At 36.7% G+C, this 18566-nt stretch overlaps 1 protein-coding gene across 2 annotated transcripts; it reads left to right on the top strand.

The window, feature by feature from the left end:
• The first annotated feature begins 10087 nt into the window (after positions 1-10087).
• Positions 10088-15121, top strand: LOC139146752 (uncharacterized). Of its 2 annotated transcripts, none has more exons than XM_070717780.1 (7): positions 10088-10149; positions 11132-11208; positions 11948-12172; positions 12557-12784; positions 13061-13108; positions 14011-14247; positions 14878-15121. In XM_070717780.1, the coding sequence occupies exons 2-7, from the start codon at positions 11145-11147 to the stop codon at positions 15096-15098; spliced, it is 1023 nt and encodes a 340-aa protein (XP_070573881.1). In that variant the 5' UTR covers positions 10088-10149; positions 11132-11144; the 3' UTR covers positions 15099-15121. The 2 variants fall into 2 exon arrangements, with proteins under 2 accessions (XP_070573881.1, XP_070573882.1); XM_070717781.1 differs by lacking the exon at positions 10088-10149 and adding an exon at positions 10237-10254.
• Positions 15122-18566: the final 3445 nt, after the last annotated feature.

Raw genomic sequence — 18566 nt, 5'->3', positions numbered from 1 at the left:
CCTTGAATGAAAATGATTATTGGACCAGTTTAATGTCATATCAATACGGGAACTCATCAGAAAATGAATAGTTCTGTTGTATAACTTTTTTCAGTTTTCAACTGAACAGATTATCAGTAGCTGTATTGTCGGGTACAGCCCTTCAGGGGGCGCTACCACACGAAACGTTTTCACATATGTGCCAGGGGTTTGGCCCCATTTTCGCCTCATATACACTTGTGATTCAGGAAAATTTAATAAAAAGTTGTGGCATTGGCCAGCGTTTTTGTTTCCTACATGATTGTCATCCATTTTTGCGGCAAACACAGAGTTTTGACGTCGGTATATGGACGGAAATGAAGACTTTTTGACCCGCTATTTTTCAGAAAAATGTAGATTTTGCCGAGATGACTAGAATGGCGCAATACGCATGCGCAGGCATAAAATGATACAGTGTATACACTTTAATTTTTCATCATTTAACAAAATCAAAACGGATGATGCATGTGAGTGATTAGATCAATACACGCTAAGATAAGAAACATAACCTGTGTGTGACCTACACTGCTACCCGGCGGTGGCAGTCCCCGGGTTGGTGGGTACCCATGCTTGTTACCCAAGTTTGAAAAGTGGCCCTTTTCCTAGAATATTTCTGAGAAAAACACCCCCTATTTGTGGCAAATCTGGGAGAAATTAGCTGTAAAAAACATACCCTTATTTTCGAAATCTAGGAGGTTAGTATGTTGACTTCCAGGGTTGACCCTGGAGGTTGACTTTGTATACATGTACATACATCACAAATGTTTGTCCTCACCTGATTTTAGTCACATTCATACACAATCATCTTCCTTATCCATTTGGATCTGGAGTTCTCTGCTGGCTCCTGTGTGACAATACACCTCCCATCATCTACTGTCCCTCGTGTTTCTAGGATTCTTTGCTTATTCTTCACATTGTCAGTCTTTTTTCTGGATTATGCATTTAGGGATTATGAAAGGACTACCCCTAATCTCGGAGGTTACTCTGAAAAAATACCCCTTTTTCTCGATTTCACGGACCTAGAATCTCCGAGATGACTGAAGAAAAACACCCCCTTTTCCGTGAATTTGGTAACACGTATGGGTACCCACCAACCCGGGGACTGCCACCACCGGGCACTGCTATGATATTTATTACCTATACAGGCGGGGGGTGTGAGAATACAGTATGTTTTGGATCGGGTTCGAACCCACAATGTACGGCACCCAGTCACCTTGAGTTCAGTGATCAGTATGGTATGTTGACTTGTCAAATTCAAACCTGGGTATGATAAAAAAATTTTGCCAACAATTCTTTAGCATATTCATCTTGTATTAATTATTAGCTGAACTGCTAACATAAATTGCAATCGCTGAGTTATCACGACGACTTCAGTGATATTTTTGTGTGTAAACGTTGCATTTTCTCGACTTTTATAAAGTGTACAGAGCTCAAGTTTGCTACCTATCAGCTCAATGAACAGAACCAAACTCGTGTTTAAAACAGCATTTTCCAGCAGTAAAGTACCATAAAATCTGTTGACGTCAATCAATAACAAAGGTTGCATTTAGAAAGTGAATCGTAGTACATGTAATTGTAAATCAAATTAACCGCGGGTCTTCACAAACATTTTAGGCAACAATTCTTGAATTTTTAATATAGTATAATTCTATGTTTTTATTAAAATCTGCTGACATCCATCAATATTATCAATTAAATTAAAAGTTGCACTTGAAAGCGAATGGAACGTCGAATGACGACTCTCTATGGCTATGCCCGCCGGTGGCTTTACGAAGGCCACTGCCTTTGACCATTCGGCTCTACCGGGAATCGCGCCACCAGCGGCTGTAAATTTTGGACGGATTTTTACGTTTAAAAGTCAAATTTCATAGCCTTTTGCATAAACATGATGACAGAAAACACTCCTCTATAGTTGGCCTGGTGTCAGACATGATAGTAAAAGTAAGCCAAAGTTTGTGCGTTGCTTTGTAGGCTTTAAATCTGACCTTGCGTTTTGAAAAAATGACATTTTGCTGATCGTTCATCTTTACCTCAAAATTCACCCCGATTAGGCCTCTGAGAGCGGTTTTCGAGAAAAAGTGCGCCTGAGACGCTTTTAAGGGAGAGTCATGACTTGAACAGAAGGATGTGATGATACTCGAAGTTCCAAACTTACTACAAAGTTGTTTAAAATTTTGATAGTGTTAAAACAAGTTATAATACCTGTTGACCAACATAACTAAGCTACTTCATATCGCGCCACATGTATTTTGATATAAATTAAGCAAATTCAGAATTTTTACTTAAGTAAGAAAGTAAAAGTGTCTCTGCTAAAAGGCCCATGAAACAAGACATATAATTTACAAAAGCAAAACCTTTTTTTTCCCAGAATTAATATCGGTGTTCCCGTGGTAACAAATAACTTCTTTCATTTCGTAGATTGCATCAATTTATTTGGAAAGCCAGATAATTATGTCATTTAAAATGAAATTCATTATCAATATACCGTAGAAGTTTCGAGGCTAAAGATAGAAGAACTGACTACCTGTTCCACTCTTATAGCAAAGGATTGTATAAAGCCACGACAAGTAGTCTCACTGTTGTCGAGAAGTGAACGCGGTGAAACAAAAAAGACAATATTCTTTCTGTCAATTCAGAAATTGCTTCTATTCAGGTCAAATAAATCATATTGTTGGTAAAACAATGCATATGTAAATTACTTACACAGATGTTCTATTGTACCAGTGAGTTAGTTTCAGCAAAGTTCAACGAAAGGTCATCGATTTTCAGGCTTGTATATGGTGAATCCGAATAGGGCTTGGCAGAGCCCTCTTGTTTTTCGTTCGGGTTTTAGTGACGATATTATTGTCATTGTGGCTTTTAGGAACCATAGAATTCATATCGATCATAGAATTGTAAAGGTATTCTGCGTTTCTTGACTTTAGATCTGCTTTTTATACGGCACAAAATGGACGAAATAGTCCGTAGATGTAAAAATACATTTCGTTATAATTTACTTGCCTTTGAGTGTACTGTAATAAGAATTATAATGCAGCCTGTTCATTTCCTGCTCTCGAAGTGCAAATGATGTACGAATGTAAAAGGATTGAGATACATTTATATCGTGTCTATCATATTAAAATGTGCATAAATAAATTGCAAGATAACAATCATTTGAATCACAAAGAAATAAGGAAGAGTCTTTTTGTTAATTTTGGAAATCTTTCCACTTTCTTGAAAGTCAAAAACAGGAATGGATTTTTGAATTTCTATAAAGGTTGCCTTTTACATATGAAAGAAAATCGAATTGAAAAAAGAATAACGAAAGTGTCTGTACCTGCCAGGTGCTTTTGTTCTGATCGTGAGCCTGGTCGGGAATCGCGCCACCAGCGGCTATGGATTTTGGTAAGATTTTTACGTAAATAAATTAAATTTCATGTACATTTTCTTTGTGATAACGATAGAGCACGCCCCCGTACAGCGTCAGACATGACATTAAAAGTAAACCAAAGTTTGTGCAGTGCATGGCAAGCTTTAAATCCGACCGTGCTTGTTTTAAATTGAACATTTTACTTTTGCTTAATGTTCGACTAAAAATTCACCTCGTTTGGCCCTTTGAAAGTGGTTTTCGAGCAAACGTTAGTGTACCTGAGACGCTTATAAGGGAGACCCATAATTTCTAAATAGCCTGGGGTGCGATGATCGGGAATGTTCAATAGTCACATCCAGGTCTACACAAATGCTTTGTTTCACATTGTGCTGTCTTTATTTGATGTAAGTTAGCCATATGACAATATTATATATTTTATCACATGAACTGGCCCGAATCTCCATCTTTGTAACGTAGAACAGGACGGATAAGAAATCCGAGTTACCCGTTGTGCGTCATCAACCGGAACTTTTTTCCTGCATGGTACCGTTCATACATGCAGGCGTCGCGACACAAACAGATTTGCCGTGCTAGCTCGCACGTTATTTTTACAAAAAGGTGACCCGATAAATCCAAACATGGAAGCATGAAATGCATATTTGTCAAACGAAATTCCAAGTCGCTAAAACTATAGCTTTTCCCGATAATCGAATGGAGATACCGACGATCGTTTTATTTTAATGGCTCAGTAACGTCGCGGCTCCAGCCGAGTCGTGTAGGCTCAATGTGGACGTCGTACCTGGCGATCTCGGTTGGCGATAAAACCGAAACCTACACCTCAACGTCAGTTCAACTGAATCAATGAGTACAGTATAATCTTCGGGGAAAGCGACATAGGAGGCACAAGCCTAAAGTCATTCGACTAACAACGATCAATTTCCTTAATCACACAAAAACTCCGTAAATTCTCGCTCGAAATCAAACTTGCAGCCCTGGGCTTGCAGCGCGGCATAAGCATATAAGGCTGCAGCGAAGACATAATCTGTCGAGCTGTGTGCAGCACTGTGGAATCCGATGTACTTCGAAAGTTGACTCAGACAACACTCAAAACGGAGTTTCTGTCAAGTAACAAAATTATGATATATCCACGGGCGAGATACGTGTCACTGCAAACATCAAAGTCCGTAAGACGAAAACATTGAGGACCGAGATCGGCACAGGCGCTTGGCACATTGCTTGGATAATAATCGTATTTAATATGTAGAATGTCTATATTGAACCTGATTATTCAATAAAAGAATCACCCTACGCGATATTAGTGTAGGCCTATAGGCCTACACGTTGACTGGCATTGTACCTATGGCTGCCTGGCTCGGGCACGGCGAACGCACTGCATAATCATCAATGTGTAGAATGTCTACATGACTTCATTATTTATTAAAGAATAACGGTGCGTGATATTACTGTACATGTCAGCTTGCTTAACCGAGCGGCTGTAGAGCTCTGCAGGGCTTTGGACCGGCTTTGGCCTGTTGTCCACTGCTGCACAGACAGGAAGTCGTGTCTGTGCAGCAGTGGACAACAGGCCAAAGCCGGTCCAAAGCCCTGCAGAGCTCTACAGCCGCTCGGTTAAGCAAGCTGACATGTACAGTAATATCACGCACCGTTATTCTTTAATAAATAATGAAGTCATGTAGACATTCTACACATTGATGATTATGCAGTGCGTTCGCCGTGCCCGAGCCAGGCCAGCACATAGGTACAATCGCCAGTCAACGTGTAGGCCTATAGGCCTACACTAATATCGCGTAGGGTGATTCTTTTATTGAATAATCAGGTTCAATATAGACATTCTACATATTAAATACGATTATTATCCAAGCAATGTGCCAAGCGCCTGTGGAGATCGGGATTGACGAGTTGACACCGGCAGAGACCGGTGACGGCGGCGTTAATTTGGCTTTCCTCTCGCCCTTGCCCATAAATAAACGTTAATGGTCAGCGCGTCGTCCGTTATTTCTATAATATCATTCCGAAAGAAAATTAACATTGCCTCTCCTCATAGGCAAAACATCCTATGAATCGTTTGCGAAGCTAAACGTGTTTCTAGAATCATGCGTCTTGTCCGATCTTATTGTAACATTAAACCTCTTTGATTTCCCGTACTTTATGTCTATTTATTTGATAATAATATTAATCATATCATCTATTACCAAATTAGCTCCATCTTACATAAATGGGACTTGGGAGTTTCAAGATGAGAAATGCCCGCTTACTGCTCCAAAAGACTGACATCTATGACTTTTCCATTGTTTTGCTGTGCACGTGTAGCCAAAGAAATACCACATATAACTGCTCAGTACTCCCTTGAAAGCTAGTGAAGCTGAGCAAAGACAAAGTATAGAGCCGTCAGAGTATGGACATTATGCAACCAGAATGGTATAGTTGATGAGTACCATTTTCAGTTAATTTGTCCGTTTAATGATAACCTCTGATATTACCCAGAATGCAATAAATGAATCCGACCTTAGCAATTTCACTATTTTTTTGCATTCGACAGTTTCGAATGTGATACTCAGTAGTTCAACGTGAACTCAGAAGGAAGACTATCGGATTAAGATTTTGTCCGACTGGTTAAAACTTTATCCGACTGTTTGTATACTGCAAACTTTAGACGATTTTCCCTGTCTTCCTTTCACTTATCTGTATTTTGGATCTTCATAATGAATTTCAATAAGCAAAGTAACGCCCTTTACGTACGGACCGGGAAACTTTAGAATTAAAATAAAACAGTAAAAAAATGTTGTTCACTTGTGCAATAATTCACACTTAACCGGAACTGTCGATCAAATCATCCGACCAAGCGATTTGAACAAAACGGAACAGGTGTTATTATGGTCCAGTATTTTCATGCATTAACTCCGAAATTTAAAATGTTATGTATGTACCATTACATTCCTTCGGCAACAGCTTGTATCAATATGCAATTAATAATTGGTCGATTAAAATTCAATTTTAACTCTAAGTGAAAATTGCATTATTTTACCTTTTATGATGATGACAAAAGAATGTAAACACTGATGAAACAATTGGATTTTGTCAACGCATGATCTTTTGTTTTGTCCATTAAATTGTGTCGAATGATATGTTCATGTTGAAGCAATGGGTTTTCTAAAGACCTGTATATCGAGTCGCAAGGGAGGCAAACCCATTATCTTTGCAAACAGGCTGGATGGTGAACAAAAATAACGAAATTAATGAAATTCACACATTCTCGCTTCAAACAACGAATTCAAAGTTAAGCATAGCTTTGCTCCGCAATTGAATTAAAGCAAGATTTTACGGTAGACACTGTTATCAAATATATTTATTCAATCTCGCAGCGTTAATTCAGCATCAATAATAGTCAACGCCTTCAGGACGAATTCAGGTTTCATGTTTTGAACTGAAAGACAGAAGAGAAATAGAACAAAAAATGTTGAAATTTGCGTAACGTTTTTGTTCTATATCTGCAAAACCAAGTTTATGCTGAAACCGAAGCTACATCAAATTCTGCAACTGGGACCTTCCAGTGCACTAAATGTACAATAAGGTCGACATTGATTCTCGATTTGAACCATACAGGATACTCTTTCCAAGTAAAGTTTGATGCAATGACGTTTACTTGTTTTTCTGTATTTTGCAATACGATAGGATCCGTATCAGTTAGGCGATGAAGATCGGGAGAAATCAGCGTACACGATGAAAATAATGAAACTTCACATAAATATCATCGTAGAACACTTCCCTTACCATTGCGTCAGTCTGCGTAGGTAATACGTGAACTGAGAGGGCGTACTTCAAACCATGCGACGTTAATGTCATTCTGCTATGGTAAATTTGAATAAAAGTGCACTGGACTGGAGTGGAACGGGCAATTAGTGTTTTTGTTAATGCATCGTTTTCTCTTCTGACAGATTGTGGATAATATAATTATTTAAAGTAATTAAACGCCTTAACTTGAAAATTTCAACTTTTGACCTGTTTGCTTAGGAAACTTTTGACTACTCTCTGTCATAATGAAGAGTAAAAATATTAGATCACCAAAAAAAGATTAGGGTTCGAGAAATAAGGTCCTTTAATTTCTATATTTGAAGCCCATAACGGCCGCTAACTCGATCTTAATTTTAAAGGGAAAAATCAAATTCTTGATTTTTACAAAAACCAGGCGTTGTAGTCTGCATAAGCTCCGCAGGGATAAAAGAATCTGGAGAAGTAGCAGCCAAAATATTACTGTGAAATATTGAGGATGTAGAACATTAAGACGCATTCTCCCTTTAATGAAATAAATAAATATTAATAATTTCATATTAAGATTAGTGTAGACTAAAGATGACTTATGTATCGTTGTTCAGTTCATAGCCAATCACGACCTCTCTTAATTACTTTCACAAGAGAGAAATACAAGACCTATTTTCTCTGGCGATCAAGATTTCCTACCAGTGAGTCTTCAAGCAGTCCATGTAATCGTATAAATCTGCAGAGTCAGTTTTTAACCCACTAACCTGGAAGAAGCGTTCAAGAAGCGGAAAAAACGACATGAAGTAGCTAGCTGTGAGAGGAAACGTCATTTATGATTTACATCGCCTCAAAATGCCATTAAACCTAAACGGACAATAGCGCTCGCATTAAAACTAGTAAATGTATTCTTAATTTTTCAAAAATATATTAAAATACAGATTAGAAGTCTTGCCGCACAAGGAACTATGCACGATTATCAATAACAAATCACTTTTGAATTGTTTCGGACCAAATTCACTTTCCAATTTCAACGTTGGACACAGGCAAGCTGAATACTGAGTAAAGGAAGAGAAATTTCATCGTCGTACAGAATAAAAGTATAGGAAAGACATCAAATATTGCAATTGGAGTCTGTATTTTTCTCATGGAAATCATAATGCACACTCACACACATATAAATACAAAAATCAACGACACAGCTGTTTTTAATGGTAAAGTTGTACAAAACTCTTAACATTGGGAAGTGAACAGCATGACGATATCGGACAAAGCCCTGCCTGTCAACCTGGCCCTGTAGCTGAATACATTAGCGACTTATTAAAATATTAGTGTCATTTACTGCGACGTGTCATGACCAATTAAACTGTTTATTTGAGAAATTAACACGTCCGTCACCTCACCGAGTCTATAATTTGCAACTTACCTAATGAATAGGTCATCATCAAGAAATATTAGTTTTACGATAAAGATGTGGCAAATGGCTTAACTCTGCCATGTTAAAAGTCCAATAAAAACGTGAAAAAGCTCAGTCTGATAGGGTAAAAACAGATCGGATACAAAATACATTGCTGACTTTAAACGGACTGATTGACCATATCATAAAACGCTTTGGATTTAAACTTTCTAAAGTTCAATATTTTGAAATCTTATAGTATGAAAGATCTAACTTTTATGAGTAGATCAATTTATGAGTTAATCAGAAGAGGGCAGGAAAATTAAAACAGAAGGAGAAAAGAGTCCTGGTTTGGCGGCTTTTTAAACATCGTTTTTGGAAATGATAAAGGCATTGAAAGTTTCTATAATATACATATTAATTTTCATTTCAAACTGTTGTATGAAGAATTGACGTAAATATAAATGTTAACAGCAAACGTTTTGTATTGTTTGAATTGAAATATGACAAATACAGAAAATTTCACTGTACGGGAACACAGAAATCCCAACTGAGAAAGTAAGTGTAATTTTATCTGCAATTACAAAATGAGAAGTGATCTTTGAGCAGACAATTAATTGTTTTTATTATTTAATACAACCTTACAGATCAAATGAACATTATTGAAATAACAGACGTTGAAAATTTCAGCTATTCCGCATGCTTCAAAATGAGTCTACAAAAGCAACATACAATAAAAATCATTAATTCGCTAGTCCTCAATTTATTACTCATTTTCAGTTTAAGGTAGCATGCGCCCCGGGGACAGATATTCGGGCTTTTAAATTCTGTTGATTCTAATCCGATCTATCATTTGTTGGGGCTCATTATAACCTCTTCACCACAATTCCCTGTAAACAGGTTCCCACTCACCGTTGATAACAATGGATTTGGGCCAAACCATGGTGTTGAAAAAGTTAAAGCTCTTGGTGGAAGAAAGTTTTCACCGTCTTAGTTTTTCGGAAGTCAAAAATTTTATTTCCCCATAGAGTCAACATAGGGATGGCGGCCATTTTGAATTTTAAATATCGGGAAATCTCAGGTAATTTGTCTCTCTAGTACAACATTTTGCACGGTGACTCTTGAATGTTATTGTTGATTTGGTAAGAGGATGGTGGAAAGAATAATTGAGGAAAATTTTAGCGAAAATTTACGTCTTTCACTTATGAGACGCTTACTACCTTAAGGCAACAAAGAGTCTGACGTAACTTCTTACTGACGGCGTTTGGTTGTAGGCTTTTTGTATTCCGAGTAATGGTGTAAGAAACAATAGAACTGTTTAAATAAGATAATTTTGAACACCTGTGATATTGCTATACAAACGTAAAACAAGACCGCAAACGTTTAAACAGATTGTGATATCGTTATACATATTAGTAAAGATAAAATGACATAACGTATATTGACTAATTACAGCGTAATTAACGTAAATGTAATTAACCAATCATGATTAGTCACGTGAATTATTCTTTCAGATCGTTTATATAAGAATGCGCTGAGCAATCCGTCACGACAAGATATCACTGTATGTTTGATGCTTCTATACATTACTGCAAGATTGGACATACATGTAAGTATTGAAATTATCATTACATTTCTGGGAAGCGTGATAAGTTAAAAGGTCTGGCATCGGAAAGAAAACATGTGTTTGACTTGATCGAGGGACAGGTCAAAGGTCAGATTTATCATTGACCGTTTTCTAACAAAGTCAATAGTTTCCCCTTGTCTCTTCCGTATATACGTCGTTCCTTTATGTAAACGATGTATTAAAATGGCTTTACCTTGGCAAAATTTCATTTGATAAAACTATGTGGAGGATTATTTGGAAAATATTTTTCATCTACGACAGTCAAGTAGTTAGCAGCAAAGTAAATAGTTTCACCTAAAATAGTAAGTAAAGGACATCTCCAAGCCAACGGACGCGTGCAGGGACGGGGCATGCTTTATTCCAATGTTGATATAGTCTCCGCTTGTAAAGGACATTAAATACATGTATATTTTACATCTGAGACAGTCGATAATTGGAGAATCATGACGACTTTATTTGATGATTATGATGGCAACAAAATGTCTAATTAGATACAAAAACAGTGATCTGGTTCAGCTTATCAAGAAATTTGAAATGAAGGCAATACTCATGTATATAAAAAGCGGAAAATAAGTCCATGCAACTAGTGTCAGTCTTAATATTCAGGCCAAGGGATGTTATGTATAAGCATATGACACTAGAGGTTACATATACATGTAACTGTATTTTCAATTCTCTAAGTTTAGTTTATCAACGGACAATGACACAATACATTCTCTGTATCTGCATAGCACATTGCTTTCACGGTAGAGGCATGTCGTCTTTTGACCATCATATGGTCTCTTAAGAAAATAAATCAGGACTAATTAAAACAGTTGTGTGGTCAGAATTGTACGTGATTTTTCACAGAAATTAGCGTATCTTTGACACTGCCCTAACGTCTGTTTTCACCGATCTGAAACAAAAAATACAATATTAGGAAACGATATTGTTTTGAGTGTATTTTCATCTGATTTCTTTGTAGATATTAATCAAGGATGAATATGAATTGGTTGATGATGGCGTTGGGCGTTATGTTTTATTGTCGGCCCTCTTTGGCAGGTACGATGTTGCATCATTTCGCAGTATATTTGTTTGCACCATTGATGGTGAGAATTCTTCCTTTTCAAATGTACGTTGCATTTCTTCCAATTTTTTCAAAGTTCGAACATATTCTTGTAGACTAATGTGGAGATTGTAAAGTGCTTTGATGCGAAGTCTTATAATTGTCTAGAAATCCATCAGATAAATCCTACAGAGACAATGATGATGGAACTGAAACAAGAGAAAACTGTTTCCAGAAATCTTCGTATCTATCGATGTTACAGCAACTTTCAAAGTTGTATTTCCTTCTTATGTTACAACGTGACAAACATCGCTCTTAAGGTAGTAGGCACCTCCAAACTGAATGACCTAAACTTCTAAGTAATAAAATTATTTCAAACTATTAAGGTAACTATTTATCATTCTTTGAATATGAAAAAATCAGGGGACACAGTGCAAATTTCGGTAAATTAATAGAAAGAAATTGCATAATAGTTTTACACTTAAATTTGAACATTCAAGTTTCGACTTACACAAAAGTAAGACAGTGAAAACCTCATGAAGTCCACGAACTTGAAAACGCGCCAACGCAAGCAGTGCACCAGAAAAGAATTGTAAACATTGAGAATCTGAACGTCTGTCTTTGCGGTGCAATGGACTTTAACACGCCAACCATATACCATTTTGACTATATCTTTTTGATAGTGCAGACGTCTAGAATTTTGGTTCTGAGCTTACGCTATCAATAACAACTCAGTTTCAGACAACCTTGCTTTGGATAAGCCAGTCTCTGGCATTAACCTGGTTGGCGGTGGTGAAGATACTTATCAGTTCCTGGTAGACGGCAATAAAGATACTTGTGCGGATTCTGGTAGATTTGTGGTCGGTCCGGGTTTCCGAATTGACTTGGGAGATGAATACCTAATCGAAGGAGTCCAAATGACATTTGCGTCAACGTGTGATTCAATTTCAAAGTATGGATGTAAGTTTTGTTGTTTATCTTGACCTGCCTTGACATTAATATCTCTAAAAATGCAATGCAATGCAATGCCTCTGACGTACGGACGGACCTCCTTTCACATATCCCGGCAACTGCTACAATTCTGTTTTTTTTTTAGTTTATAGAGGTATCGGTACTCTTAGTATAGGACTTATCAAATCAAAGCATAGAGGTTTCCATGTCAACGTCTCGAAACCCTGCTCTCGGGGCTTATAAGCCATGATTTTTAGTTTGTTTCTCTCGTGGAATACTCCTTGTCTGATTTATCAATTTTCTATAAATGCTAAAAATAGTTGCATGTTTAAGCAAGTCGATAGCAAAGAAATGTTATGCATAATCATTCAAAATTGCTCATGTTATTTTTAGGTTACTTTTTTAATACCGTGGTCGAGGTTAGTGAAAGCGATAATTATGACGAATCCAAAGAATGTGTTTTCCTGGAAAGTACTAGGGGGAAAGAGAATGGAGAATTGTCCCTGGAGTGTTCCGATGGTCCAATCACAGGCAGATACGTCACACTGAGGAAGAAAACAGAGGGCCTCCGAACGATTTATTTGTGTGAATTACAAGTTTATGGTCAATCCCTCAACCCAGGTGAGTTGGAAAATGAAATACATCAACAAACACGCACCCAACGAAAGTATTAACAACGAAATGAAATAACAGCAACAAAGGGAAGGAGCGTACATAAATACAACGGAAGATAAAATGATTCAACATGACGCAGTATACCTCAAATCGCAAAAAAATGTTTTTTGCACATCTCTTTTACTTTATGAAATTCTATGCATCGATCTTTAACGTCTCTTTAACCTTTCCGTTCCTTGTTTTTTCTACAACGCATGTGCAATGAACTCCACAAACTAAAAGAGGAAGTAACCGAAGTAAAAGCAAATGTTGAACAGACAACCTTAGCAGGTATGGAGAATAAATAACATGCAGCTCATAGAGTCTGTGTAACTTTCAAATGAACTGTTTACTACTTTTCTGACATTTTCTATATATTGGAGATAATGCTTTTGGACGTCGGTAATGTACAAAGTTTATCTGGACCGTTTTGGCCTTTAGGAAGTTTAAAGCTGTTGAAACAAAATGCATTAGTCACATAGGCGTTACGTTGTCATGCAATATATCGTGCAATATTACGATGTCGTGCAATATATCGTTTATTTACGTTTTTATCGATAGAAAACTAATGAAACAATATATCAAATATTGCGTAGGTTGAATAAATATGATAATTATTTTACACTGAATCGTTATTAACCGTAATTATATGGTTCAGAGAGGGACAGTATGACATCATTTTGACGTGAGACCCCCGTGCCAATTTTATTATGTTCGAATTGCGTACGTCATAGTTGTAATCAGTTTAATAATTTTGTACACAAAACGTACTTTACAAGGCTAAGTGACTCCCTACGGCAGTGAACATGGCCATGTGGAGTTACTCTTTTCAACTAATGTATTTTAAACATTCCCAAAGGTAGGATTGTTTCAGCTATAATATTCCATGGATAATTATGCCTCTGGGACTTTACAATGAACTCTTAACTTTGCTACGAAACCACATATTGAATTGCACAAAAATGTCACAAAATGAATAAAAATAATTTTCGAGCTTTGAAAGATAGATCTTGGATCTGGTCAGATGCCTGCATTTTAGAATTAGAATGAGTTGTATTGCCAATATGACAACTTTACGTGCGCAATACGTATACCAGACTTATCTAATTTTACAACTGTTTAACTGCATGCAATAATAATCAATACTTTTGCAAGTGTGAAAATTTATTGCATATTTCTTTAACATTATTCAGAATGCGAGTTAACAAAGACTTTGGTCAACGTGGCTCCGGGTAAGAAAGCAGTTCAGAGCTCCACTGCAGGAAGCGATACAGCTGACAAAGCCATTGATGGAAATAAGGATAGTGACTTGCAGATAGGAAAATCTTGTATTCGAACAAAGAAAGAATTCCAGCCATGGTGGAAGGTTGATTTAGGATCTGCGTATGACGTATACCAGATTATCATAACCAACAGACAGGATTGTTGTCGTAAGTTTATTTTCCAGCCTGCATTTGTTTCTCCGTTACTGTCAATTTCTGTCTCTATTTCTGTTTGTCTCTCACCATCGCTGAACATGAATTCTGTACTTTCGATGTTGTATCAAATGTAACTACGCAGCACATGCCAGTCCTTATCACCTTTACCATCAACAATAGATTTTAATAGCTTTAAAACGGTAGCCTTCCATCTATACAGAACACTCAGTATTGGGTAATTCGACAGAGATTTATACTTCGGAACTACTATCTGGTACTAATAACTTACTTTATATGGAGATGCATCAGAAGATCTCCTGATTCTGATACAAAATTTGTGGTATTCCTGTCACCATGAAACGAGTAAAATCAATGAAGGTTTTTTGTATTAGGTAGGGTAAATTCTCTCTTTTAAGTCGAATAATATCGATCAAATAGTACGTCAAAGTTCATAAGCTTTATCGAGTCTCGACCTGGCATGATAAGGTGCAGGAACACTGCTGTAAAGCTGGTATGGATATACAACGGTATTATATTCAGTAAGACAACATTAGATATATATTTTGCCAGGTTATTGTAGTTAGCAGTAAACAGGAAATCACATGACGACGAAATACTAATAGATGTATTCTATCATAACAGATTTTCGCATCAAGAACGCTCAAATACGAGTTGGTAAGAGTCCAGACTTTGAGGACAACGAAATCTTTGGTCAAGTAGACACTGATGCTGGCGCTGCAGTGGAAACCATCGTTATCACGCGTGGATGTTACACTCCAATGACTGGCAGATACGTCAGCATACAGTTGGTTGACGTAAAACAAGTTCTTAATATTTGTGAAGTGGAAATATTGGTCGCTTGATTTGTAAAGATCAAATACGATTGTACAATACAATTGTTGGCAAAGTCGCAACAATTTAAAAAAAATCCACTCTGTGCAATATACCATCACTGTATTCATGAATCATTTTGGTGAAAAATCTGTAATGCTTGTTCTAAATGTATGGGACAGTTGTAAACTTGTATGCATACGTGTATTGTAGCTATTTTCATTCATATGATTTACGGATACACTGCTCTGTATTTAACAAATATTGATACAATTTCAAGCATGTATTTTAGAGTTGCGTGTCATCAAAGCCACCGTTTTACTGGGAAAATCAAAGCGTTCAGCAGCTTTCCACAGATGAGTTTCTTCTATTTGCGAATAAAGGTCGTGGTGAAAGTAACTCCATTAATAGTGTGACTCTTTCTGAAGCAAGTTTGTGAATATGTGTTTGGTCAGTTATCTGACATTGTATGAAAGCAGCGATGTTTCTTACTTAAACAAACCAAAGAGGTTAATTAGAGTAGTGTTAGGAATGAGTCTGGCAGCAATTATGATATTAAAGATGGTGCCGATTTATTTTTTTTATTGTTGCGATCATCGATGCATCTCACAGAATTAGTTGATTTGACTCCTACATGTTGTCTTCGATGCCTTCACATAGATCAGTAAAAGATTGACTGACTCAGTCATGCTCTCTCTCTCTCTCTCTCTCTCTCTCTCTCTCTCTCTCTCTCTCTCTCTCTCTCTCTCTCTCTCTCTCTCTCTCTCGTCCATTAAGGAAAGCAATAAAGGTGCTACGAATAGAGTCACCTTAAAATCACATTCTGCCGATAGAATTACACAACCTATGAACGTCATGGTGAAAGGAAAAATCACAACGCATGATTGGAATGATTCTGCAATGTCGCTACGGCAATTTTAGACTCAAATGTATCTGTGGAGATGCGTATGTAAATAGACAATGTCAACGACATACTATGATTCTCATGTCATCCTTACGTCATTAATTAACCCATTAACTCAGTAGATGAGAGTTCCCCGCTATTTTTACCGATATTGGCTAAACGTCAGACATGTACTGTGAAACGATGAGTTATATTGTTGCCAGTTATATACGGCAGGTTGCAATTCAAAGTCTAATTGTGCGTTTCTATAAAACAGTTTTGGACAAGATGACAGTCGATTCTGGACTAAAGTATTAACAACTTAAAAATTAAATTTCGTCCTAAGTAGTGGTGTATCGGCACAATAACGATTTTCCGTCACGTCCTCTTTTATTATAGAGAATACGATTTCCCAAACAATATTCTATCAGGTGATAACAGTTTTCTTATTTGTCAAATTGGAAATCATTCATCATGTTTTTGTTTTTCTTGATGATATTGGCTAGTGTAATGTTTATACTGTAGAGTAAATTCGTTCAAGCTTCGAATGCGTCAATGGGGTAACACATATCAGAGTGAGAGAAATAAATGGTGACATGGTAATTGATCGAGTCGGAAAAATGGACTCATCTTGTTTTTTCACGAACATGTATTCATTAGCTTGAATACTATATATGTATTTTATAGTAAAATCTTGGAAGTGTCAGCTGTGACGGTGTCAATGGTGCAACGGAAAGATTAATTTTGACCGGGACAAAACTCTTTCTAATGAGAGCAAATCTATTCAAATAATTTTATTGTTCGTCAGCGGTAAACACTACAGACCTCATCGGAGATCATAAAAATGCAGTTGTTTACACCAAAACAATCTTACTACCTGAAAAACATTTTGGCTTCCTCGAATTGGTTCGATAATTTCGATATAGGTATTTCATGTCAAAACCCAACACAAATGCACAAAGGTCATCCCACTTTCTAAATAATCCTCATGAGTTCCAAATATGTTGTCATAATACCAAATCAATAAATAGTAGATCAAGATTTTAGAGTAAGGAAAATACTGTTCCAGTTGTTAACTTTTGGTCAAGACATTTCACTCATTCAAAGATAAGATTCACCTTTGCGTCCATATCTTTTTGCGACAATTAACATATGACGTCATCATCGAAATCGACATTGTACCAACGTTTTTTCAGTAAATTTTAAAGTCGTAAAAGTTAAATTTCTCATAACTTAACACTACAATTAGGGAGACAGTGTTTTAGCAGAGGCGCTACTGACTGCAATTGTTTACTCCGATTGTATGCATATCTACCATAATTCGATAACAAGCGACAGCTGTCGTTTCTAATTTTACAGAATAATGTTGGTTACCCATCGTGGTGTTTGCGGTTTCTGAAAATATTAAACATTTGACAAGCATAAACTGCTTTTTGCGAACGATTTAAACGACAGTAAGCTAAGTACTTACATGTCAGCGCAGCCATTATTCTATAATGCGTCATTCTTTGATATTGTTTACGTTGAGTACCTGCTGTCACTCGTTTAATTGAAACCCTGTTGTAAACTGCCATCAGTGAATTGAATTGAAGAGTTAATTGAATAAATTGCAATATCAAAGGAACTTGAATGCTCGGAATACAGCTTGCAAAAAATAAAGTGTCATTGGAATTATGTCTGGCACGCAAAGAAATGTATTAACACCATATTTTGTTGTCTTGGTGTTTACACTTGACAAAGCGTCTTAAACACGATCAATATTTCTGTAGTGCAGAGCAATGGATAGCTCATTTCATGATGGATCCATGGGGAGATGCAGTTAATTTTGGCTGACAACCGCTATTACCACTTCCCTTACGACATGATTATTACCAATAACGCTAAATAAAGAAAAAGTATCTTGTTATTGGAGCACATTTACAGCATTATTGCTAGATGGCTTCAAATAGCAGTAACTACAAATATCTGGATCGTATTACTTTCAGTAAATGAAGTCAACACACCAAGATGTTGATTGTAGCTAGCACAACTTTAAATTTTTATTCAATACGGCAAACGTGACACTCCACGTCTCCAATCTGTACGTCAGTATGTTTCTGGTGTAAATTCTCTACAAAGTTATGATTACTCTTCTTAGCTTACATAACTACAAAATTATCATTATTATACAATGGTCGTCGCGTGGAAATTTTCCCGCCAGTCTTTGATTGTTTTTTAAGATTAAAAAAGAACATGAAATATCCCGTCTCGATTATTCTCATTAACAAATAATTAATTAAAAGTATGACGCTATCTCCTATCTCCTTTTGGCACGATTTTGAACAAAACTCCACACGCCTTGGCCACGTGAGGGACGCTTTGAGAGAAAGTCTCTACAAGGGAGGGCGTTAGATTCTTGTAGTTCCCCTAACTACGAGCGCATCAATAATATTTTGTGGAAATATTTCAAGTGCGTCAAACTCTTCAAATACCAGAATTGAACTTAAAATATATCTTTTCATATCTTTATCCGTTGTTACAATGTCTTGAGCTAGCAAGTTTGTAGGATCAACACAGTAAGTTAAGTGGTTCATTTTATCAAATATACGCACTGTTGTGTCTTTCTCAAGGTGCTAAT

This window comes from Ptychodera flava, chromosome 2, assembly GCF_041260155.1.
Source record: "Ptychodera flava strain L36383 chromosome 2, AS_Pfla_20210202, whole genome shotgun sequence".
NCBI classification, from domain to species: Eukaryota; Metazoa; Hemichordata; class Enteropneusta; family Ptychoderidae; genus Ptychodera; species Ptychodera flava.
The sequence above is the reverse complement of the archived record's forward strand: the minus strand, read 5'-3'. Positions and strand labels throughout refer to the sequence as shown.

Excerpts from the sequence above, each read along its gene's own strand:
- LOC139146752 (XM_070717780.1), top strand. The coding sequence starts at position 11,145 with ATGAATATGAATTGGTTGATGATGGCGTTGGGCGTTATGTTTTATTGT. Across the intron at positions 11,209-11,947 it reads TTGTCGGCCCTCTTTGGCAG|TTTCAGACAACCTTGCTTTG; the intron begins GTACGATGTTGC and ends ATAACAACTCAG. Across the intron at positions 13,109-14,010 it reads TGAACAGACAACCTTAGCAG|AATGCGAGTTAACAAAGACT; the intron begins GTATGGAGAATA and ends AACATTATTCAG.